Source organism: Chelon labrosus (assembly GCF_963514085.1).
Source record: "Chelon labrosus genome assembly, chromosome: 14".
NCBI lineage: Eukaryota > Metazoa > Chordata > Actinopteri > Mugiliformes > Mugilidae > Chelon > Chelon labrosus.
Window position 1 is genome coordinate 29,184,682 of NC_140347.1, and position 25,145 is coordinate 29,209,826.

Consider the following 25,145-nt stretch of genomic DNA (forward strand, 5'->3'; position numbering starts at 1 on the left):
CAATGGAGCTGTATCACAGCTTAAATTTACAGAAGGTTAATGCTCTGACTGAAGCTCATTCTTTATATTTATGCTGCATATTGTAGATACTGCCTGAGAGGACACTTGACCATACAAGAGAAAAATAACTGCATTTTAAAATTGGAGTAGGGTGCACAAGCTTATGCAACATTAGTTTTTCCAAGTATTAAGGTTAGTTGAGGAAATAATTACCTTTCTCTGAGAAAATATGTAAGTAAATACCTTGCATCCATCTCCATCTCCAGCAAACTAGCAAAATAAATCAGTAAGGATTGTATATGGCACACTTATGCACCTGGACGTATGACTGAAAGCCAAATATTTTCCAAGTTTGGACATTCTATGAAATCATTTGTGCTATGCAAACTGGTGGGCAAAAGAAACATAGCGAAATGCCAGACCCCATGTTTGGGTACGGGGCCTCTAGTGGTTGAGTGAGCCTTGACCTAAAATAGGTCTGAGAAATGTGGATATGCTCTATGAATAGAGATAAAACAGACTGTGGAGGGAAAAAAACTGAAAAGATAAAATAACTTAGAGGCCTGCAAATAAACCTTCAGACAGTGGAGAAAAAAATGAATTTTGTGTGATGGCGGTTTGCAGAGGGCATGGGAAAATCTGCGCTGAAAGTGAGGAAACTTTAGTTCTTTTGAACAGTAATGCAATCATGTTGCCAGAATGTGAAGATTGAAAGGATTTCTGTAATCTGAGAGCAGCTTCAGACAACAGGAACTGTCCTGTACTGTGTGGCTCTTTGTAAGAAGACTCCAGCTTAAGAGGAGCAGACAAAAGACCCAACTGTGACTGATCACAAATTATCTACATGGAATTTTTATGTGTGAACCATGTGAACCCTTTATTGCCATTGTGGAAGTTGCTACTACATGATACCATTTTCTCCGAGGCAAAAGACACAAAAGAAAACTTTTGTGTTTCAGACGACATTGGACTTCCTAACAAAGCAATAAAAGAAGTAGGTACACAAGTGAAAACGAATGCATTGTTATATAACAGACCTGCCCTAAATCTTAGCTTTAAGAACGTTATAATGTTTAGTTTATGTTGAAACAGCATAAGAAAGATGGTGATTCAAACGTCTGATCATTTTGAGGGATGTAGTTTGTGGTTCTGTTAAACTATATTGAATTAAACACAAGTGTTTCTGTTATTTGGCCTATGCCACTGACTAAAATAATAGAAACATGTGTTGGAACAACGCAATACAATTAAAAAGTACTACAAGCCACAGCCTCCACAATGAAAACACAGTTGAATCAACAGCTCTCTCAGTTATTTTAAACAAATGCTGAATGCCATAACCTTTGTGAAGCTAAGATTTAGTGTAGGACTGTTATATTAGAAAGGATTGGTTTTCCCTAGTGTACCTAATGAACTGGCAAGCGACTGTATACAGCTCAGAGAGGAATTTAATAAATCAGCTCAGATGAAGTAGGTACGTTCGACACACTGGCCACTAGAGGGTGCGTTTTCAAGGCCATAAACACACCTATAGAAAAGCAGACAATCAAAAGGCACGTGAACTGAAACAACAGTCTCATCACAATCAACATGACCATTAAAACATACTGTGAAACACACAGGTAGGACAAGAGCAGATCTGAACTCCACATCGGGTGTAAAGGCAAACAGTATTAAAGCTAAAACATTCCAGCTTTAGAGGGATGCTAGTATTGTATGACTGTTATCCTCAGAAATTAAATGGTTTACTTGTTCGTTTATCCATTATTTTTATACCTTTATCAGGTCAGAGTTGATGAAGTGCATCTCAGCGAGCCCTGTTGTGATCTGGGCACTCCCGGGTGCCTGCGGTCCCTCCTCCGTCAAACGTCAGGAACCTATTGGTATAAAACTCATATGGGGCCGTACGGACAGCTCAAAGTCGCATATACCTCGTTAACGTGACAGACTGCGGTCTGATTCCTCAGAGACGATCAAGAGGCGAGTGTCTTTTAATGAGACAGACAAGAGAAGAGATATGCCAAGCGGCAGGAAGACTTAAGTCTGCTGGAGTGAGCACAGTTATGCTGAAGAAAAGTCTTTTTGCTTCTTCAGAGGTATTTGTACCGGATAAATTTCATATACGCAAGAGCGCGTCTGTTGGGGACTTTGAACTGAGTGATGTCTGATGGGCGAAAACAAACTTGGATTTTTGCTGATAACGAAGAGGACTGCAACAAGAAAACGAAATAAGCGAGGCGTTTTTCATCATTAGTTGCCGAGGAAGTTAAAAGAAACATCTCATCAGGTTGATTTGAAGGCTAGCTGACACGGACTTTGGCGGTCCTCGCTGTGAATATACATATTTCTGCTGCCGGACGAACCAAATGCTGAGAGAAAGATGCATTTGGGTAAGGCTCTGCTGTTTGTCCTCCTCCTCAACTGCGCAACTTTGAGCTCATCCCTGTCAACTTGTGCCACCGTGGACATCGACCACGTGAAAAGGAAGAGAGTCGAGGCGATACGAGGGCAAATTTTGAGCAAACTCCGACTGACAAGTCCTCCACAGTCCCTGGGACCGAGTAAAATTCCCTATCAAATCCAAGCGTTGTATAACAGCACCAAGGAGCTACTGGAGGAGCTGGGGAGGGATCGGCAACAGAGTTGCGGTCAGGACAACACAGAGACAGAGTACTATGCCAAAGAGATATACAAATTCAGCATGGCCTACGGGTCGACAGAGAGCAGTAAGTATTACTCCTTTAGAGAGCCAAGTTTATTTTTCTTTCCAGTGTTCATGCTAGCAACCAACATGTACATGGTGCGTAATTACGCATCAAATAAAAATTCTGTTCCTCTCAGAACTTCTCCATTGATAATCATCAATCATATTCATGGCTTGTAATAGTTATATTACCATGTTAGAAATCTTGAAATTACACACTCCTTTTTTCATCCAAAATCCAGAACCACTGCCTATATAGATATTTTTCATTTTAAATGCTCCCATACCAGAAACAGGTTGTCTCCTATGTAACCTAAAAAGTCTTTATGGTTTGGTGGAGACTAATTGTTGTTATAATTTTGTCAAACACACAACAGCTAAACAAATTTGTGAAATGTGGGTGGCTTTCTCAAATTCTCATTTTATTTATTTAATTACTTTTTTATTTGTCAGAGTTTTTGATTTTTGTAAAACTAAAGTGCAAACTTGCAGTGCACTTGGAGCATGTGCTTTATTTCTGTTGTGCTCTCCAACCTGTTTTAAGTCTGAACCTGTGTTCCAGGAAAGTCACTCTCCTCCTACTCCTGACTCCACTCTTCTTCCTCTTGTTTTTTCCCCCCTCAATGGATCATGTCCCTCTTGCCAGATGTTCCCATTTCCTTTCCAGTCAGGTCCAAATGAGAGGGACATCTGCCCAGGCGGATAGGGGATGCCTTTAAGAGAAGTAGGAAAAGTTAACAGGGGAGGAAAAGTTAGATGATGGAAGGACCTCCCCATTAGGCTGGATAGAACAACCCCTCCATCCTGTCTGTTTGGGAGGAATAGGGTCCCATTAAGCCCTCTCACACAGTCACATTGCTGCCACACACTGTTGAGATCGAGCTCAAAGTGACCCCACTGCCTGTCTTGGCCAGTTAATTATGCACATGGGTGGCCCATGAGAATGAGATCACTTACTGCAGTGCTCAAGTTTAACTTTACTAAATTGAGCGTGAACTGAGCTTGAAACCTGAATGATTCCACTATGCCATCATTTTATTGCCAGTCAGTAACACGAGGTAACATTTTACAGCCTGGTCTATAATGAGCTTTATTTCGTATGTAAAATCTTTGCTAAAAAAATCCAGTTAGACTCGCATTCTTTCCTCTCTTAGTGAATTTTTGTTAAATGCACATGCAACACAACTATTTCCTCTATTGAATTAAAATAGCTGGAAGTGGAAAACCTGCACTGAAGAGGGACATGTGTCAGCACTTGACGGCGAGTCAAGCGGCATGTGGTCCGACCGAGTCTGGACTGCTGAGAAAGTAGAATATGATAAAAGCTGTGCGTGTGTGAGAGCTGGAGAGGGCCTCATGGTCGAGAGCAAAGCCAAGACCATTGCATCACAGGCTCTTTGAAATCAACAGGTGTTTCTCAAAAGAGCTATTCTCCCTCTGCAATGTCCTGTTTCGAATCTCACAAACTGATCTTGACAAACATTGTACGCCAGGCAGTAGGTGCTTTGAGATGCTGTGATCATTGCTGGGTTCTGATACACGAAAGGTACACAGATATAAGGCAGATTTACATACATGTACTTTTTTTCCTAAGAGTTAGTTGAACACCATTGTTTCTTTTACTCTAATCTATGTGAGTAGATGAAAAGCAAAGGGACATTAGAAAAGAAAAGTAACACATCAGTAGAAGAGCTAAAGTAGAAAAGAGAGGGGATTTAATTAAGTTTTTCTGTAAAAATACGTGACACTTAGAGCAAAGTTAACCTTTGACCTTTTAGATTATAATATATTTGTTACGTATTTTGCAAAACCAAAGTGAACTTGGCCTTTGGAACACTAAACTCCAGTCGATTCATTGCTGTATAATTGTGTCAAATTTAAAGAAATCCCCCCAAGCTGTTTCTAAAATATCACATTCAGGGGTTGAATTATGGCCAAATATGTGTTTTGTGACATCAGTTACATTTGAACCTCTAAATCTAATAAATTAATTACTTAATCCCAGTGTATGTTTTAAGAAATTCTTTCAAGCTGTTCTTAGCAAGAATGGGCCGGAGTGGTGGACAATCCAAATACATGATGCATTCAGGTATGGCTGTCGAGGCATAACAAATAATGGACAAAAAGTTTCTTAATTCTTCCAATTTAAAGTCAAAACATGTGTTTATGAGTTATACTATGAAAAAACTGAATAACTTACTTCAAATAATATACTAACAGGTCTATTCTATTGTGTCACCAATACACATGTTTTAATAACTGGTGCATTTTGCAAGCTAATGATAAACATGTTTCTCCTATATGCAGTCAATGGTTTCTTCCCACAAATTATGAATTACATGTTTCTTCACACTTTACCTAAATCAGTTTATTCAATGGTGACTGATTCAAGGCTTCCCCAAAAGCTTTTTTTTCAGAAGATATATTAATTTTCTTTCTTATTAGTCAACAAAATATGTAATTTGTCCTTGCCTTCCATTATTTTCTGATATCAACAGGACATCAGCTTTGTCACATTTGTTATAACCTTATTTAAGATCTTTGGGATTAACTGGAAATTTTTTTTATGAATTTAACTTTTTTATTGTGGCCCATGGGAAAATTGCCACCTGGAAAGCTCTGCAGCAAGACTGAGTGGTGGCACTCTATCAGGGTCATTAACACAACTATTATGTTGCAGACCTTGCCTCTCTCTAACATGAGACCTCTTGGTTTCTGTTTTAATTGATACTAATAACAGGGTTTTGTCACACCTTGATTGTAGTTTAGGAGATAACTGTCTTTGATTCATTAAAGATGTTAATGCATTTATCTTGAGTCTACTTTACCAAGTGCAATAAACCTTCTGAGTGAGCTGAAGCTGTTTCTCCAGGTATTCAGTGTTTAGTCAGTAGCTTTATATTAACCATACACATACAAGAGTGATATGGTGAAGGGCGTCGCCAAATACTCAGCAAGAAAGTAAATATTTTTACAAAATATCAAACTATTTCTTTAAGATGAGGTAGAAATGGTGGGTGTGAAGGAAGCCAGTGGTTATAAGATGCAGCCGCCTTGGGTCGTTGCCTTTGAAGTATAACCAAATCTGGGGTATAACCAAGGGCGGACTGTGTGTAATCATGTTCTGTCTATGAGCCAGTGACATCACTCTCTTTACCTCAGTTAACGTGGGCAAACATAAGTTTGCGTTTTGATGGGGTTTGAAGGAAAACTGTTGACTTTTGGCGGATCTGAGACCGCCCTGCAAACCAACACAAGCCCCTGACAGGTGCAAATGAAGCAGAAAGCTGCTAGAAGTTGAGCAAATTATTGCAACAAAGGGCTGGACAGCAAATTTTGGAAATATTTCCTTTTATAGCATGGTACGCATACAGAATCTGGCATATGTCAATGACCGAGGTGGGCTGTGGAGAAGTCATCATGGTCAGGAAGGGTTCAGGTCCAACAAGTTGTCAGTGGGACTGAGGATAGCAGGCTTATGATACACAGATGCCAGAGAGGTGAAGTCATACTAAGCTCAATCCTATCGCTATTTCAATTACAATATTTCCCCTTCCACCAAATATAGATAAAATGTGTTAGAGACACACTGAGGAATTTTGATAAGGCAGGAAACACTAATCATTCACTCTGGGTTGATAAATGTTGTCAAGAGACAATAGGCACAAGATCAAGGCTATTAATACATTTACTGCCAACTATGATTATGACATCTGATAACAGAGTACTGTACCTCTTTGGAGCTCAACTGCCACATCTCACTCCTTTGCCAATAACTCTGTTGGAAGAAAAAATAGTTGGCATTATTATTTAATGTCAGCTGTGTAATCATTTAATTGTCTAGTTTAGTTTAATTAAAAGTATTTTATTTTATAATTAAAAGTAAGTTTATATAGGCTTCAGAGTTATGTCAGTCAAAACAACCACTTCATGAAATCATGTTGGATTTTAGGATATTTGAATATGTCATGAAATAAAATGTATAATGCTCATATCCAAAAAAGGTTAAAAAAAAAAAGGCAACTGGACTTGGCAACTGGACTTTTCTACAAGTTCAGTTGCCTTTTTTGAACCTTTTTTGGATATACCATGACCTGGATGACTGAGAAACTTCACAGACATAATGCTCATACTTTTGATTATAACCCTAATCGAGATATTTGGATTTTTTTCGTTCCTGATTTTAATTAATGGACTTAAAAAATGTATCCATTAACGGAGAAAGTATTTGTAGTAAGGAATAGCTGCAGCATTGCTATTAACTTCTTTTGGCAGCCTCGGACACAAGGGTTAGACATAATGACACAAACGGGCTCAGTCTTTTTAGGCCCTTACCACTGGACACATGTTGAAGTGTCACAAAACGCAGAGTTAATTCTAAAAGTGATTATGTCTGAGTTAGATTTAGTTTCTTCATTTGCAGGGTCAAGTTCTCGTCCATGCTGGCTTGCTGTCATGCAGATGTCTCACTGGGACTGTGACAAATCAAAATGTCTGCAGGAAAAAATGGTCAATGCCTGAGAGACTTTCATGTCAGCTCCTACATATGAAAGAGTTTATAAAGCGAATATCTGTGAAAATGTTGTCTAGGAGTTATTTATCTCTGGAAATACACTGCTGGTATTTCTTATCCTGTTCTCACACAAAATATTTTTATTTCTCCTCTGTTCCAGATGATCTGCCTTACTGCCCAAAAAGCATCACCGCTAAGGTTTTCCGTTTCAACGTCTCGGCCATGGAAAGGAACTCAACCAACCTCTTCAGAGCGGAGTTTCGAGTGCTGAGGGTTCCAAACTCAACTGCCAAGAGGAATGAGCAACGAATTGAGCTCTACCAGGTGCGTAAAGGTACCGTTTACTTGTCTCTCTACCCAGATCAAAGGCAAAGCTCAAAGTCAAGGCAACAAGACCCTTTTTTTCCCTTGGATGAAATTTTCAACGTCAAGAATGTCTCTTAAATTAGCTGGTTAGTCGTTCTCCACCACAGTATTTCTGACTTAATTGATCAAAAATATTAATTTCCGACTAGATTGTGATTGCAGGTACGTGTAACAGCTAGAGCAAAAGCAAATAAGCTCATGAGGCCTGCAGAATGTTTACAGAACCGGGACAAGGATACTGTTGTGCTTGCAGCCTACATCTAAACGGTTCCAGTAAAAACGTCATGCACACACGAGTTGTAGAAAACATCAACAGGTCAGTTTTTCTGTAGTAATATTCTTGGCATTGAGAATCCAATACAAATATAAATACAATGCAAAGTTTACACTAAACTGTTTGTACTGTTTATGAATATACCGAGTATGTATACCGAGGATATACAGAGAGTCAGAAAGGAATAATAAACTTAAAATAAACTTAATCTTGGCGGATTTTGCACTACATTTTTTGCCTGTGAAATGTAGTGCAGCAGTTTATATACTTTGACCGTATTCTTCTGTCTGCTGTCGTCTGACATCAACAGAATATGCCAGAGAAATCTGACCATGAAGTCTAATCTTATCTAATTCAGTCAACGTAGAAATCTAAGGCAAGAAAACGACTAAATTAGAAGTATGACGAGTTGGTAGCTTGCATATCTGTGCTTAATCTTGAATCCACTGTAATCCAGTGTTGTGGTATGATCTCTTTGCACCAAAGGAGAACCTTTTCCCTGCTGTATCAGGATAAGTAATACAGGATAGTGTAGAATATCCTGAGATATACTTGCATTGTTTTACTGTTCACTGTGGTTCAGGTCTAACTAGAGCTAAATCATAGTAATTTGGGAGAAGTTTAGGGTAAGATGTAACTTTTTGAAACTTAAGGGCCAAAAGGAGAGAACTGAAACTCAACTCAAACTAGTCAGCTCTGTTTGTAACATTATACGTATTTCCAGTAACAAAAAGAAACTCAGCAGAGTTGAGATACCGTAGCATCTCCGAAGGCCTCAGTAGTTCTGCTAAAAGTCCTCTTTGGACAAAAGAAATCAACTGTCATTGTGATCTCACAAATCTCTTTCCCTTCTTATTGCTCACTTAATATTGTTTGAAAACCTCACAGTATGGCCCATGTTTTTCTCTTTTTGCTCTAAAGCTGGACTTGTAAAATATTTCCTCCAGTGTTCCCACCGAATGCAGAGAACAACAATAATTTTAACCAAAAGCTGTGAACTTCTTGTTTGAAACAACAAAATGTGAACGTGGTTTACTTGTATTGACAACCCTACATCTCTGCACAATCTTCACAACTTTTATGGTTGGTTTTACTTCACTACAGTACGTTGCGGTTGAATATTAGTTTCCACCAACAAACAGCAAACAAGCTTTGACAAAACAATCCATTCCCGACCTGATGTGAAGCCAAAGCTAGCAACTTGCTAGCAGAAAGATTGACAGCAAGCAAGCTAAAACAGAGCCAAAAGCTTAGACTTACATTCATCAAGTAGACAGAAAAAAAAGCCTCAAGCTGTATGCAAATACAGGTCCGAGTCTGCTGGGTGTGTATACAAGCAGTAGTTTCCTAACATGTTAAAATATGTTTAGTTTCTAAGCTGTGATGTTCCTCTGCCCTCTAAAGTCCAAAAAATAAAAACAGGGGAAAAAACGAGAAACAAGGCTAACATACTGAATGAATAAGGGAGAGTCGAGCTATATTGATGGATATCATCAACGGTGGATGTACACATCCTTCTGCTTACCTTCATATTTTATGCAGTATACCAATATACCAAGCAGCAAATATGTTCAAATCAGAAAAGAAAGAACACAAGTTTGCCCAATGCACCTCTTTGTCCACATATAGTTGCATTTAAAGGAACACTAGCTCGGCTCTAGGGAAGGCTTTGTTGGTCAGTAGACTTTGACTTTTATGAAACTCTCTCAGTTACTCTCATCAACAAGGGACAAGGGACTGTTGGTTCCTGCATGAGAGACAGTGACGACTTTTGTGATCGCCTGATTTGTAAAACTAATTTGCATTTGTATCACTAATAAATGAGCTTCAACTATAATTTATTAAAATTAGGAAATGTTGCTAACGTTATTGCTGGATATACCATTTGGGGCCACTTACCATTTACCATCAGCACTTTGGGTAAAGTATAATCATGGCTGGAATATTGCAATTATATGTTAAAAAATGGTGACTGTGAATACTCTGATTTGCCCGTTTAACTCAAAGCCATTGTGCCCCAGTTCAGTCTCACATAGATGCAAGCTTGGCTATAGGCTCTTAGTCTTGTGTCAGTCTTTAATTGGGTCTAACATCGTAGAGATGCAGGAATTTTTTTATTAATGCAGTTTATGCACGTCTTAGCTCAAAGCGCAATTCCTTACAAATGATCAAAACTCATTCAGGAAAATAATAACAACAATGACTTTGACAAGTAACAGTTTCTTCTTCTACCAGTGTCCTTGTCCGATGTCTGTTCTATTGGACACCGTTTTGTGCAAGGTTTCAGATAAAATCTTTGAGCCCAACCATTTGTTATTGCTTTGCAGATTTTGAGGCCGAATGAACACATTAGGAAGCAACGCTACATCGGAGCCAAGAATGTGTTGACCAGAGGTACTCCAGAATGGGTCTCCTTCGATGTGACGGAAACAGTGCGGGAATGGCTGATGAACAGAGGTGGGTCTGAGGTCACCTCATTTCATAGCAATCAGAAATTGTTTGCACAAGTTCTCATTAGTGTTAATGAGCGCTTGTATAGCTTGTTTCCACAAGCTATCGTTAACCCTAACAATAATTGAAATCAGAAACATGACACAAGGGTTTTTGACAATGCTGCTTTGTTTGATTGTTTGCCATCAGGATCTAATCTGGGTTTGGAAATCAGTGTGCACTGTCCCTGCCACACCTTCAACCCAAATGGAGACATCCTTGACAATGAAAACGAGGTGCTGGAGGTGAAGTTTAAAGGTGGGTTCCGGTTATTATGTCAAATAGTCATTTATGTCAGGTATTAGTTGTTCATTTGATCTAATATTTGTAAATGTTAACACTTCCTTGACATCTATAACCATCTTACCATCCCACCTTTCAGTCCAGACGTGTGTTCATATGGTCTTCAGCTGTTATTCTTTAATAATATTAATAAAATATACTTTAATCTGCTAAATAACCCCAGATTATTAGCATCGTTTTCAATTTGGATAAAATAAGGTTTAAGGTTTAATTGTCTTATATTAGACTGTTTATTGTAGTGAATTATTATTGGTGAAGTGGGTCTCGATCATATTTATAATTAAGGTGTTGATGGAGATGAGGAGCACAGTCGCTTGGATCTGGACCACCTGAAGAAGAAAAATGAGCAGCATTTGCCTCACCTCATCCTCATGATGATCCCACCCCACCGCCTCGACCATCAGTCTTCACGCCGACGAAAGAGGGCACTGGACACAAACTACTGTTTCTCGTAAGGGATACATTAATAATATTAATAATAGTGGCTAGTACTAAAAAAAAAAATTCTTTGATTGTGCTAATCTTCAGTGGTACTTGAAGATACATATTGTATCTGTATTCATCACATGTGACCAAAACAAGAATGTGTCACTGTAAATATACCATTACGATGATTTATCCTCATCACAGAAACCTGGAGGAGAGCTGCTGTGTTCGCAAGCTCCACATCGATTTCAGGCGTGATTTGGACTGGAAGTGGATCCATGAGCCCAGTGGCTACGATGCCAACTACTGCTCTGGGCCCTGCCCTTACCTGAGGAGCTCAGACACAACGCACAGCTCGGTAAGAAGGATATCGCAGGGAGAATCTGTGAAAAGTTTTGCACAATAAAAATTGTGATAATTCTGTGACAATTTTCCTTGAAGTCGTAAACATCCATACAGCAAAACAATCAGTTTTGGGTCCACAACTTCACACAAATTTCAAATGGTCCAGAAACAGTTAAATACACATTACCCGAAATACACAATAGGGACAGAGGACCAACAGTTGTTCCACCGTCCTTCACTCTCTATATGAACTAAATGAAGAGCTGAGGTGTAATGAACATTGTTTTGCAAAACCCAACCATCCATGGTTATATTATGTAAAATGTCACAGACAGTTGTGTCCTGTAAACTCTTTTAGATTAGCAGACAGCATTTTGTCGACCTTGATGTTCCAGAAAATTCGTTAAAATATTTATTAAACGATTTGCTAATTAATAAACTGACATCAACAGTTCACAAAACAACTGTAAATACTCTTGTCTTGTTTAACAGCTGCTGAGCCTGTACAACACTCTGAATCCAGGGGCTTCTGCCTCCCCCTGCTGTGTCCCTCAAGACCTGGAACCCCTCACTATACTCTACTACTCTGGACGGACCCCCAAAGTGGAGCAGCTCTCCAACATGATCGTCAAGTCCTGCAAGTGTAGCTGAGAGGACATGGATGAAAAATGACAGGTTTTACTAGGTACACACCAAACCCATGCGCTATGACTTTTGGACTCTTAGCTGTGACAAATACTTAAACTGACCCTGTGGCCTCATGGCTTAGAACTCAACACCACTCTGGATGTCACACATTTTTGAAGATGCAAACATCCTCAAAAAACTCAAGTTTTTCTTGTTTTGTTCTTTTACTCCCATTCATTCAGTTTTGGATGACGAATAGACTAATTTCAATTTAAACCTAACTTAGTTAAACATAGTCCTCCAATCAAGGTATGATATTAAAATGCTTCCAGCTGTACTTGTGAAGATGAACAACGTACTCCCAAGGCTGTCTGTATCAAAAATCAACAAAAAACAACCCGGTACTGCTTTGTGAGCAATGACCAAAAGACCAAAAATTCATTGTAATGTATTTTGTGCTTCAAGAAAATATTCCACAGTCACATTTCTACATTGTCATAGTGACACGTTCTTGATTCTAGCCTTGGTTTTATATTGTTAATAGTCACAAATATAGATGGTGCTCTGCTGAATGGTCAAATAGTCCTTTCAGGCTGGATTTTTCCTTGAACTTGCCTTAGGTTCCCCTTTGCTTCAAACAGTGGGCATTATCTTCCAACACAAAAGGAGAAAGGACAGACTTGCTGCTGTATCCAAAGCCATAGCTGTGGTCAGGGAAAAGGAGAGCTGAGAGAGAATGCCTGTTGGATTTGCAATGGAAAGTCAATGAACAAAGAAGCTGAGCCAAGCTTTTCTTTTTTGGCCAGCCAGCAGCAATGGCCTTTTTTTTTTTTCTATTAGAACGGATGGAAGAAGAAGAAGAAGAAGAAAAAGAAGAAGAAGAAGGGACCTGTACAGAAGGGAAGGACTGTGATGGAAACTTGCCACAAGCACACTGCCATTCACTGAACGTTTTCATCCCTAACAGGTTCAAATTATTTTTGGTACATCAAAGAGTATACTGGAAGCGAACACGTGTTACACAACAGGTTTTTATGGGACTTCTTTTACATTAATAGCAGACCTAGTCTGTTATGCAACTTGTCATATAGTGATTGTTTCACTAACTGGGAAGAAAATGATCCCCCGATGGAAACAATTTTAGATTATACTATGGGTACTGTTATATTTCCTTGTGATTTAGAAAGAATATGCAACAGTTTTGTCCATGAGTATAACCTGTTCTATGTGACCCAGTCTGTGTAAAGTTGTATGCATCTCCTATCAACTCGACCTTTCGCCCCTCACTCCAGCCAGCTGACAAGGAGTCGCATGTGCAAGTCAAGACTCTGGCGTTCCCAAAACACTGCAGTCTTTCATTCCCCCTGCTCTGTCTCTGTTTGTTTTGGTGCTCTTTTACAGGGTGAAGCCCTAATGGAACAAAAATGAAGAGGGAGGGGAAAAAGTCATAACATGACAGTGGCTGGATGTACAGTTAGACCTCATTTTCTCGAGTCCCGAGAACGATTCTGAATCCCTGTACTGTTGTTTTGACATTTGCCCGGTCAGAGTCATCTAGTCTTTAGATTATGTTTTTTTGACAGTAATATTGTTTAATTGTTGATTCTTATTAAAAAGGCAACATGCAAAACTGTACGAGCCCTTTTTAAGCCACAGGAACTTCTCCAGCAAGTGTGTGAAATAATCAAACGTAACAGATCTGTGAAAACATTTAACTCCAAATTAGGAAATGATGAATTTATCAGCTGGTCTTGCCTGCCATATTGAAATGCTATTTAAAATACCATTTTCTCATAATGTTTTGGTTCCATACAAACATAATTTTTCTTACTTGAATCTCACCAGTACCACCTGTTTCCTGCAGGCACATGCGCAGACATTTTTTTTTTCTTTTCTACCGGGGTAATAAATTCAAGCGCTTTTTCTCAAGGATTGTTGCTTAACAGTTTTCCCAGGCAAAAGGCAATTACTCTTACATCTCTTTATTTATATTAGTTTTCAACAAAATGGTCAGTATAAATCACAGAAAAACCTGAGAAACACTTTGTAGGCAATCATTCTCCTGCAGCATTACACTTGCTTTGTCTATTTGGCTCTTGAATTTATCATAAAGACCTCATCACTGGAACCCTTGAGCTTTTTCAATTAAGCTGGAGAGGATCTGAAACAATATAAGTTTATTAAGAAATGTTAAAACTGAAAACTCGATGACCTATTTAGATTAGGAAAATTACTTTGATACATAATATATGTATCAAATGACTTTGCTAAATGATTGACCATTAATAAAGACTTTAGTTACACCGTATAAAGCCTTTATTAAGGGTGTCTTATTAGATAGTTTATGCAATCGTCACTAATGGATTGCCATCAGTTACACAGATTTGGGGGAGCGGGGGTGTTGGATTGAGCTAATATGGACTGACAAGTAGTCAGAGAGAATTCTCTTTCTCTCTGTGCCCATTATTGCTGCCTGTCACAATCAATCAGAGATGAACCATGATGGAAACACAAAGACCATAGGGCATGACGAGGTCTAAAAACAAGGGTCAGGGCTTTAATGGCTTTGCAGACAGCCCCTGTACTAACAAACACACATTACTGGTACAGAGCAGCCGTGGCCCATGCATGATTGACTTTTAACCTTTGGCAAAGGCCAACAGAAGTTCTCCATTTCCCCCACTGGAAAAATCTGCAATAGAGCCATATGGGCAAGATTAGTACAACTATTGTTCCATTTTTAGTCAGTATTCTTTCAAGTCAGTAAATGCAATTGGGTGGACCGCTTAGTTGGAGTAAATTAATATATCTGATTCTTCCATAGTATCTTTTCCCATGTCGGTGTAATGGACGGAGGCTGAGGGGTTAGCAATGGCGAGGCCTCTCCTAACAGAGGCAGTGGCTTGGCTTGAGTGTTTCTATTCATGCAAGGAGTCATATTGGCCCACATGATAGTGAGCCACTTCGTTCAGACGGTGAAACGCTCACAGGGAGAGAAGTAGAGAGAAGCTCATGCTGCAGTGATGGGCTCATCAAATGTAAGACGGAATGGTTGTCCTAATATTTGGTATTTGTTGCTATCAACCATACAAGCAGCAACCAAGTAACAACAACAAATACGAGTTGAATCACAGTTTCACTACCCCAGATGGATCCAAAAAGAACCTCAGCAGGTAACTGGATCTCCTCTGGATTGCATCCATAATGGACTTTCATTTTTTAGGTCTGAAGACGCAGACCAGAACATTGTAAGCTTCTTTCACAGGCAAACTGACCACCTCAACCGCAAACCTGCAATAAACCCATTTCCAGCTCCCGGCTACTGGATGAGCAAGCCATAATCTGATTTGAGTTCAGGGTCCATTTCTGGGTTGAAGTCTGACTTTCTCAGAACTTCTGCTCGTCCAAGACTTACCAATGATGAATTGCATGACACGTAAATGCACAGAGGTTTGGAAAACTCTGTCTGCTGCTATTCCCTGAGCAGATTAACAGATGTGGAGGCAGAAAAAAAATGAAAGAGGGGGGAAGTGAGAGACAGACACAGAGAGGGAAAGTGTGTGTGTGTTAGAGAGAGAGAGAGCGAGAGAGAGAGAGAGAGAGAGAGAGAGAGAGAGAGAGAGAGAGTCCTCAAAAGGACTGTTGCTGCAATAAAATCATCAGGTCACATCAGACCAGTTCTCAGGCCCCTGGGTGGAAAGAGTTGTGTAATTCAGCAATGGGAAGAACACATACACACATCCACTCACACACACACACACGTGCATACATACACACGTCAAGCCAGCAGCCATAGTTACTGGAAAAGAGTGAAGGGGTGAACAAATATGTAAACACATATCAACTTCATAGACCTTTATAGCTAAACAAATGAATGGGAGGTCTGGATCAAACTACAGCATTGTATTACAGCAGAGTGTGTGTTTCCGTGACAGTATTCCAATAATAGAGGGATGGTGTGTGCAAGAGAGAGAAAGAGAGCAAGAGAGAGAGGAGGGAAAACGGAGACTGTGAGAGAAAGCGGGAGATGCAGAGGCAGTGAGAGATTATAATTTGCACACTCTTTAAAATCAAGATCCTACATTATGCAAAATTTATTACCCTGGGATGAGAAAGCCAAGTTTTCAAGTTTGAATTAAATAAAGGATTGCTGGTTTAGAGAGAAAGTGAAAAAAAGAAAGGGATGTCAGTCAAAAAGGCAAGTTCACAGCCTTTGACGTATAACTATGTTCATTTTAGAAGGACAGCTTCCTCTTTCAAATTAAAAAGTAAAGTAAAAGACTGTGATCAAGCAGACACCATGTTAAAAACAAAAGAATGATTGAGGGCCTTGTGATCACCTCTATCAAAGATAAAATTTTCACTGTAATTTCCCACAGTTGTAAAATACTGCTCTGTGAATAGTACTGTGCGTTTTTTGGCATCTGATAAGTCCGTAAACACATTAATCTGTAACTCCAGCTGCACTTCCTGGGTCATATTTCACTCTCGCCCAGTGAAAGTCATTCTCCATTCAGTTTTTGAGGGTGCACATTTTTTTTTACAAACCCCAATGCATTACTTTTAATTCTATTACTCATTTAGATATCAGTGACAAATCCTAAAACATACCATGTGTCTTTATAAACTGTTTGCTCATGTGATGATGGCAATACTGAGCTGCTAGTATATATGTTATTATAAATATGCAAGTTAAAGTGCCTGTTCGCTAACCAATACCGTTAATTGTTTTATGTAGGTACCTACATTCAAGCTACTTTGTAGGTCTTATTCCAACAGTGTAGTGTTTGTTTTCTTTTAAAACAGATGTTAATAGCTAACAATAGCAAGCTAATACTAATGTTCATTAGTTAGGGTTACTTCTAACGCTATGGTCACTTCAAATGGGGATATTCTGAAGTTTTTTAGCTCCTTGTGGAAGGAACCAAACAGCCCAAGCACATAGATGTGTCTGTGTCGATGAACATACACTGGAGATTAATTGAAAACACGCCGATTGAAACGCTCTCTATGAAAAAAATAACTACACATGAATTCGAATCAATACAACCACCATGTCACAAATCTTGGGGTGCATGGTGCTGCAGGTGTTGGTGGCTAGCTAGGGCTTTTCTGTGCATTTGTTCTTCCTTGTGTCTGCTCTGGCTTCCTCCATATTCCAAAGACAAGCAGGTTAGGTTGATTGATGATTGGTAAACTGGCTGTGAGTGTGAATGAGTTTCGTTTTGCATTAGGCCTGAGATGAACTGGCAACCTGTCCAGAGTGTAGCCCACCTCTTATCCAGTAACAGCAGGGATAGGCTGGAGCCAGCGACAACCCTCTGCAATAATACATAATGAATGGATGGATAGATGGATAGACGGACACCACAGGTTTCTGGTAGACCAGGAGCTTATGATGTAGGATTTAAGCTACTGTTTGCAAACTAAGACATTTGATACAAAATACTTCAATGCCTGCAGACAGATGCAGTTCCTTTGTTTGATTGGTGGGTAACTGTAGTTTTGCTATGTTTTACCAAACCTAGACATACTGTTATTGCCGCATTAGTCGTAGTAGCGAGAGAGACACTGGTGTTCTGGCTCTGGGAAACTGTCTTGTCTCCTCTGCATGTTACCTTTGTTTGCTAACGTGCAGAGGAGACAGTTTGCTAACCCACTACTTAGGTAACATTTCTTACTGTGTTGTTTCTGAAAGAGAATAGAAAGGAGTGGTCTGTTTACATTTTTGCTCAAATCCAACCCCATTCTGGTGATGCAGCCCTGTATTTTCTAAAGTTTTGTAGTATTTCACTAAAATTACTGGTAGTCAGGGGGCTGTATAGCTACAATTCATCAACACTTTAATTATATCACATGATAAATGTTATATCAAAATATTTAACAGCTTTAAGTTTTCAAATATTTATGAAGAAGCTCCATATAGATGTCAGTACACCCATCATGTGCCACACATGAAGCCACAGATACATAGACAAAGAGTCAAACTGTACAAGAATCCTGACAATAAAACATCAAAAAGGTCTTTGTTTAAGGAATCTGTGCAACGCAGCCAGCTAGTGGGTTTAAGTTTCCTTTAGCTCATTTATTTTGCCTCTCTGTGGTTGTAAACACCTTCTCCAATTACATCAAGTTATAGGTCCTGACGCTTCACCGACTACTTTATAAACTCTCTGAGAAACATGAGGACTGAGGATAAAGCATGACATCTGTGTGACATTTAATGCATCCTTTACTGTATGCGTGTTCAGCTGGGGCTGTGTGTTTCTGTGCTCATACATTTGTAGAGAAAAAGACTATCTTAAATCATGAGGACCCTTGAGCAGTAACACTCGTTAGATTACTCTCTAGGTAATGATAACGCTGGCTTTCTCCATCATACTCATCCCAGAAGTGCAAACCAGATTGATTAGGGAAGTCATATCTTTAACAGCCCCTTGCACAGCTGCCGTGACTCTAACAGGTAATTGAAGCCAGTGTCAGCGGGGGGGTTTCTACTGCACAAGCTCAAAAATCAGGACTTAAGTAGTTTTGCTAAGTTTGTTATCTTCCTGCCTGTCTGGGCATATGATGTGCTCACAGTTACTGAGGATCAAACTGGTGCAAAGGTCTCACCATGCAGAAGAAGACATTTATGCAGCTTGGATAAAGGCTAGGCAACACAAAGCTTGACATCACCAAGTCAGTGAGCTGCAAGAGGTCCCAGCAGCTGTAAGAAATGCGGAAAATAGAAACCTATTGGACTAATTTTCCCGTATGTACATCCCTTAAAACATGCTGGAAACACTAACAACCCAAACTCAGGTAAAGCATGCCACATTATTCTGCATAATATTCCCGAGCTACTAAACTATTCAACTATTGAAGTTGATGGAAAGTGCTCCTTCCACCCCAATTATCATGGTCTACATTAAAATTTGGGCCAAACACATTCAACTACATGGGCTATAATTAAACTACAAGAACGATGCCACACAGATTGCACAAACTGATTTGGCCCTCAAACGAGGTCTGTTTAACAATGATGAGCTGTTCACACATCATGGTTTCAGTCATAATGAGCTGATCTTTGGTCTGGAAAAGCTTGACAAAAGCATAAAATGTGAACTGAAGTTTCCCAAGGGAAGTGAAGCATTTCAGTTGAACAATAACTTGACTGTTTAAACGTTCAGCTGCTCTAAATATGACATTACCATCAGTTACTTGTGGATACAGGAAACTGCACCGCTGGACTTTTGTCCATTAACTTACACAACTTAGGGCCAACATTACTCAACAAAAATGGAAAGTAAAAATTGTACATCTCTAATAGCGCTGCAATTACTCTTCTATTAGAAACTAGATCGTTCAGCCTCTGTGTTGCCAAGTAACCAGCAGAAGCAAAGACGTGCTGTTCGTCCACAATGAGAAACATGTTTGGTTTGTGCCTCCTCATTAATCTGCACAAGACCTCATGACTCCTTCAGCTGGCAGTGCTCCATAGGCGACTGTGTGTGTTGTAATATACAGCAGGCCTAGAATCCCTCCAGGAGCTTTGTACTTACAAATGTGTGCCTGTGTTAAGAATATATTAACACGTGGGCGTCTATACATAAGGGTTCAGTTGCATTTATGGAGGTCACAATAACAACATTAGAAATTAGAAATCCTCCAAAGCTAAACGCATGGGTAATATACACAACTGTATCATAAAATATATACATTTTACATACATTTACAGAAATGTGTTTTACATCAACCAGCAATTATTGCCAGAGCTGAAGAGGCAAACAATCGTGGTGTATAGCTTGGAGTATAGTGGAAAAACAAGGGTTATAAATGTAACCATGGTTCTAGGAAATCAATGACTCCTTAGTTGAAGGACAGTCTGATAAAATAAAAATGGAAAAACATGAGGTACTGTAATTCCGTCAGACTAGTATGGACAGACTACTTAATCCTTTGTTAGCATGTTTCTCCAAATGCGTCCAAACCATGAAGCTTTAATGGGGGTGTAATTAGTAAAATGTATTTAATGGAAGCAGCTAACAACAGCACAACCCCACCGCCAAAACGGCATTTGATGAAAAGAATCTTTGGGCATTTGATGAAAATCATTTTCAGCATTTGTTCCATAGGATGCTAGTTTATGAACATGTGTTAGGAAAATTAGAAACACTCACAACCGAAATTACAATTTTCATTGTGAGTGTCATCCAGTAAGAGAACATGCACTGTTTCTGAGGATTTAAGAACGGAATTACATTCATGCAACATGTAGAGTTTATAATATGTTTGTCACTATGATACTTAAACAAACATTGCATGGGTTTTTGAGCCACATCCTGTCATAGCTGCACCAAAAGTGATTGTTCCCTCTCACATTCCCATTACAGGGTCCAACACAGCACAGTAACATAAACAGAGTGCGTTCTTTTATTTTATGAGGGTCTTTCCATTGAAACTAAACGCCTCTAAACAAACTGTTGTTGTTTCTCGATATTTCACTGCTTAGATGCTCTCGGTTGAGGCACGTCCTTCCCCTGTCACTGCTCTTCACCCCTCCATGTGGAAACCTCAGCCTGATTTTTCTTTATATTTCTTTCCTAGCTAAACAGCGGTTTCACTTTGACTGTAAACTGAGCTGATCAGCTGTGTTTTGTTATGTTTGCAAAAGGCAATTAACAAACTTCCTTGTTGTTAAGCTCTGGGTCGTCCAGTGGTCCAGTTCTCCAGCTCAGTGACTAACATGTTTCTTATATTACACAGATTAAATTCAGTTTTATCTGTTTACCACCACAAACATAATCAGAGTAATGGAAAACAGGAACCCACCCTGCATTAAAAATTATTGTTTTTCTTTTTACATTTTCAAGCAGTAATATTTCAACTTGAGATGCTTTATTGAGCAAGTTTGCTATTTTTTATTTTTCCTAAGTCAGTAATTTTATTTTCATTACATTATGTTTTCACTTTCTCTTTGGTACGTTTAAATAGGCTCCATTAAACACAAGACCGCAGATTTGTAAACTGCAAACCAGTTAAGTATATGGGTGGGATTGTATTTCCTCTGGTAGTAACATGCTCAAATTGATCCAGTGTCCAACAAGACAATATGAACAAAACTGCCATCTTTTTGGCAACAGTACAAAAGCAACATTTCCACTTTGCAGGCTGTAGGAACTTTTGAGGATACTCTACTGGAACTTTGGGGGTACAGCACACAGGCCTTAACATTTCCTAGTCAAGCACTCATAGCAAGAAAATAGAATCCATTTCAGTCAATAACCACAATATCTGCAATTCAAAAATAAAAAATAATGGCCTGAAGGAAAGGGACCTTTCAGTTCCTTATAAAAAGTTCCTGAGATTAAACGTTTTTCATCTCAGTACTTTTTTGCAATTCTTCTTTGACAAGTATTCTTTGCTTAATAAATATGACTGACTCATAGCTAAGGAATCACTGATGCTGTAACAAAGCTGTGTAGGGCTCTTGAGAGTCCACTCTAAATGCCAAAGAACTTGAATCACATTTTGAATGTTAGATACTGAGTCAATAGACAAATCAAAATAAATAATTTTGGTTTTCTTGTCTTGTTTTCAGAGCCGTAGTTCATTTGTCTTTCTATTTTATTGTTTCAGTCACTCAACAGAGGAGGTGCTACAATCCAGTAAAGGTCGACTTCCCAGGATGCATTCAGGTTACATGCAGCAGCCTCTCTACCCTTCTGTAGCATATTTGTAGCATAGGCACAGCTAATCTGAGAATGTAAGCGAGATGGCTGGGTAAAATGATATGCCACAACATAGATAAAATTAAAGAGCATCAGAGTGACTTTGTCTATAATGTATTGTAACTACTGACAGCATGTTAATGTACAGAAGCCATATGGAACAAATATCTTCTTAAGAGTACATGTTTATGTACTTGGCACATTTCAGGTCTAACAAGAATAATTTAAATTTAAAGTACTGTGTAGGAGAGAAATAGCAAAAGAAGAAAGTGTATTTTTTGTCACAGTGTAAATTCAATTATTTTTTTTTTTATGTAATGTTCTGAGGGCCATAAAACACTGCAAATCCAACTGTGTATTTTGTGGTTGCTCCCGCTCAGACCCAAATCTCCATGACAGCTCATAACCTACAATTACCCACCAGAGTTTAACGCAGCCTCAGTTTTTGTTAATTTACTTTGCATCATTATACACAGTTTACCATACACTTGCAATTAACATTTCCCAAAGCTCCCTCTTTTATGTAATTTTACACAAGGATAATTATGACTCGAATCCCGGAAACATTTCCATAGATGCATTTTGACGACACCTCTACTTATGATTCTCCAGCAACTTTTCTGTGAAGCAACTTATACTTGAACGCCATTTCATATTCTTTTCAGCCTTGACAGTTTCACCTTGTCTCTCTTGATTACATCAGAATCGGGTCAGACAGGCTTTCTTCTTTCATCAGTGCTGTTAACACAGTCAGAAACCCTGGGCTCTGACTATTTTAAAGTCCCTTGACGGCCATAATCTCTACTTCTGGCTAAGATTTCACTCCATCCATTACAATCTGATAAGAATTCAGGGCTACTAAACAAAAGATGGAAATCTAAGAGCAATCCTCCCTCTTTTCAGGAAATAAAACAATCCAGAGACACTTAAAAATGGGTTCATGGTGCTGCATATAAGGGAAATTCCACAGAAGAATCCCCCTACTCTTTGGCTTATTCTACAATCACTTGGTCTTCGGCCAAGAAATGTTTTGCGATAAGATGTCCACATCTTTATATTGTGCAAAACATTTATCAAGGACATAAACTCAAAACACCTTGCTGCTGTAACTATGAACTGAACTGTATAAAGTTCAGTTCATACGTTCGTTTTTTGAACTAGTTAACCAGCCTGAAATTGCTTTAAGTCATTCTGTGTACAATATACGCTCTTTCAGGGGGGCTGCAAGAACATCTGTTATCATTTTTACTTTTAATGACATAATGTTTTAATGTGGGGTACAGGCTTCATCCAACGCACACTGAGCTGATTCACCAGCCTTTTTTAATGAACAATTTAGCCAGCAGGTCAACCATCAAACACCAGGAAAATTACAAGCTTAATGTACAGTAAAATAGACTGGTGCCTCATTTTAAAACTGCCTTGTGAGCTGATTGTCAAGTTCCACTATGCCATTTTAAGAATGTTAAATTCAGTAATGATTTATTTTAACTCTGCGGACCATGAAATCCAGGCTTTCTAACCCACCCCACCACACACATTGTAAGCAAACTTAGTCATAAAATAAACAGTATCTCTCATAAATTTCCCAAAACTGGTAAGTGTCCCATTCATAATGTATAGCTGTGATAGTCATGCGTCTAGTATTGTTAAAAATGTACTTACTATTACAATCAGTGAACATTTCTAAGATTTATTTGATAAATTAATCACATGGTAAAACTCCTCTTCCAAATTTTAGGCCTCACACAAAGCCTGCTGGGCTTGGAGGCAATCAAATGCAAACATGCTGTGGTTTTACTGATATATGCGAGTCAAAAATGTGTCATCTTGCTAATATGAGATAAAATATCAAAGAAAATAAAACCAGCCTTACATAATCGCAGCCGCTCAGCGTTGATCAGTCACAGCTATTCAATTACAGCTGGGAGTGGATCCTACATAAAGATTGCAGCTTCAGACTGAGGCACACAATATTACGGTTCATGGTGCCAGAGCTGCTGGGGGAAAAAAACTTTAAAAAATGGGTAAAGAACATAATCTGGCAAGTTGTTACCAGATTTCCCTGAGAATCAGTGAAAGTGGCAGAGCAGGTTTATCTCTGCCTGGAGTAATGGCCCCTGGAGGCTGTCTAGCTGTGTCACTGGGCTCTAATTAGTATGTAGCTGCTCACCGTGAGCGGAGTTGTCTTACCTTAGGGGATCAGGGGAGCATAGCCTCCCATCTGGTTCTGATTTACAACAATGAAGGTGGAAAAGAGTTTTTTCCCTCTTCTCTCTTTTCATTTCTGCAATCCTTCTCAATTCGGCTTCTCAATTAGCTCTCTTGGACTGTCAGTCTCTTGGATGCGTTCACTTGAAGGACTTTACATGAACTCAACCATGCAATTGACAATTTAATCACTGCTTAATGCCAGGAATTTACAACAAAGAAAAGTAAAAGGAATTCAATTTCATGTCCAGCTTTCATCTTCAGAAAAGATCTATTACTGTATATAAAAGTCAACTGCATGGGATTATGTGACAAGACACATGATTAATGGTTCGCTTTGAGGAACTAAGAATATCCTTGTGAGAAATTACTCATTTTTCTACTCAGCATAGTTTGAACCCTTCAGCCAGTATCTGAAATTTGAATGTATTGTCTCCTTCTTTCTGAAAGTTTTTGGAGAAATCAGTTTCGCTGAGAGAGTAAAGTTCTTAAATGTGACTCAAAAGAAACTGTTTTATTCTAACTACAGACTCGATTTCCTGTTTGCCGTCCAATTTCTAAACTGCTCGTATGATTCCAATTCTAAATTGTACCATATGTTCCCAAAAATGACTTTTTGCAAAAGCACATCCAGCAAGACCTAGAGTTAAATATAGACACCAGGGAAATTTGGAGGTTGTTCAGGTATGTTGTTGGTTAGCTTCATATGGTAGATCTATTGAAGCCTCTCTATTATGATCAAGTATATCCACAGATGTGGTTGGAGAACAGATTTAAAACGGACTTGTATTAGGATTCTTTGGCTGAAATCAGATCAGATGTTAATCTTAAGGTCATAGCCATTACCCGGAAAAACGTTGGGTGCTTTAAGAAAATATTATTGTGAAAAAATGGTATTAGTCTCATGAATCCAAGTCTAAAAATATGGGACAGTGTCCAGGTGGTTGTGTAAAGCTTTGCTGGGCCCATGCAAACACATGCAGAAGGCACAGAATGATCGGTTAATTTTTAAAGAAATAGTTCAACTTAAAACTTTCTTGACATGAGTTAAATGAGAATGTAAATAGTGTAGCAAGTACAATGGTAAGGCAGAGAGTCAATTAGCTTAGCCTAGCATAAAAACTGAAATGAGGATGACAGAAAATGGATCTTGAGCCCACTCATTAGCATCTT

At 38.9% G+C, this 25,145-nt stretch overlaps 1 protein-coding gene across 1 annotated transcript; it reads left to right on the plus strand.

Moving 5' to 3' along the window:
- Nucleotides 1-1,937: 1,937 nt before the first annotated feature.
- Nucleotides 1,938-13,678, plus strand: LOC311499345 (transforming growth factor beta-3 proprotein-like). Its single transcript, XM_084560301.1, has 7 exons — nucleotides 1,938-2,726; nucleotides 7,378-7,541; nucleotides 10,185-10,314; nucleotides 10,498-10,605; nucleotides 10,936-11,101; nucleotides 11,281-11,434; nucleotides 11,914-13,678. The coding sequence occupies exons 1-7, from the start codon at nucleotides 2,381-2,383 to the stop codon at nucleotides 12,070-12,072; spliced, it is 1,227 nt and encodes a 408-aa protein (XP_084416427.1). The 5' UTR covers nucleotides 1,938-2,380; the 3' UTR covers nucleotides 12,073-13,678.
- Nucleotides 13,679-25,145: the final 11,467 nt, after the last annotated feature.

Bases quoted from the DNA above. Each gene is read 5' to 3' on its own strand.
- LOC311499345 (XM_084560301.1), top strand. From the start codon at position 2,381: ATGCATTTGGGTAAGGCTCTGCTGTTTGTCCTCCTCCTCAACTGCGCA. The intron at 10,315-10,497 runs GTGGGTCTGAGG...GTTTGCCATCAG, and splicing joins GGAATGGCTGATGAACAGAG to GATCTAATCTGGGTTTGGAA. The intron at 10,606-10,935 runs GTGGGTTCCGGT...TTTATAATTAAG, and splicing joins GCTGGAGGTGAAGTTTAAAG to GTGTTGATGGAGATGAGGAG.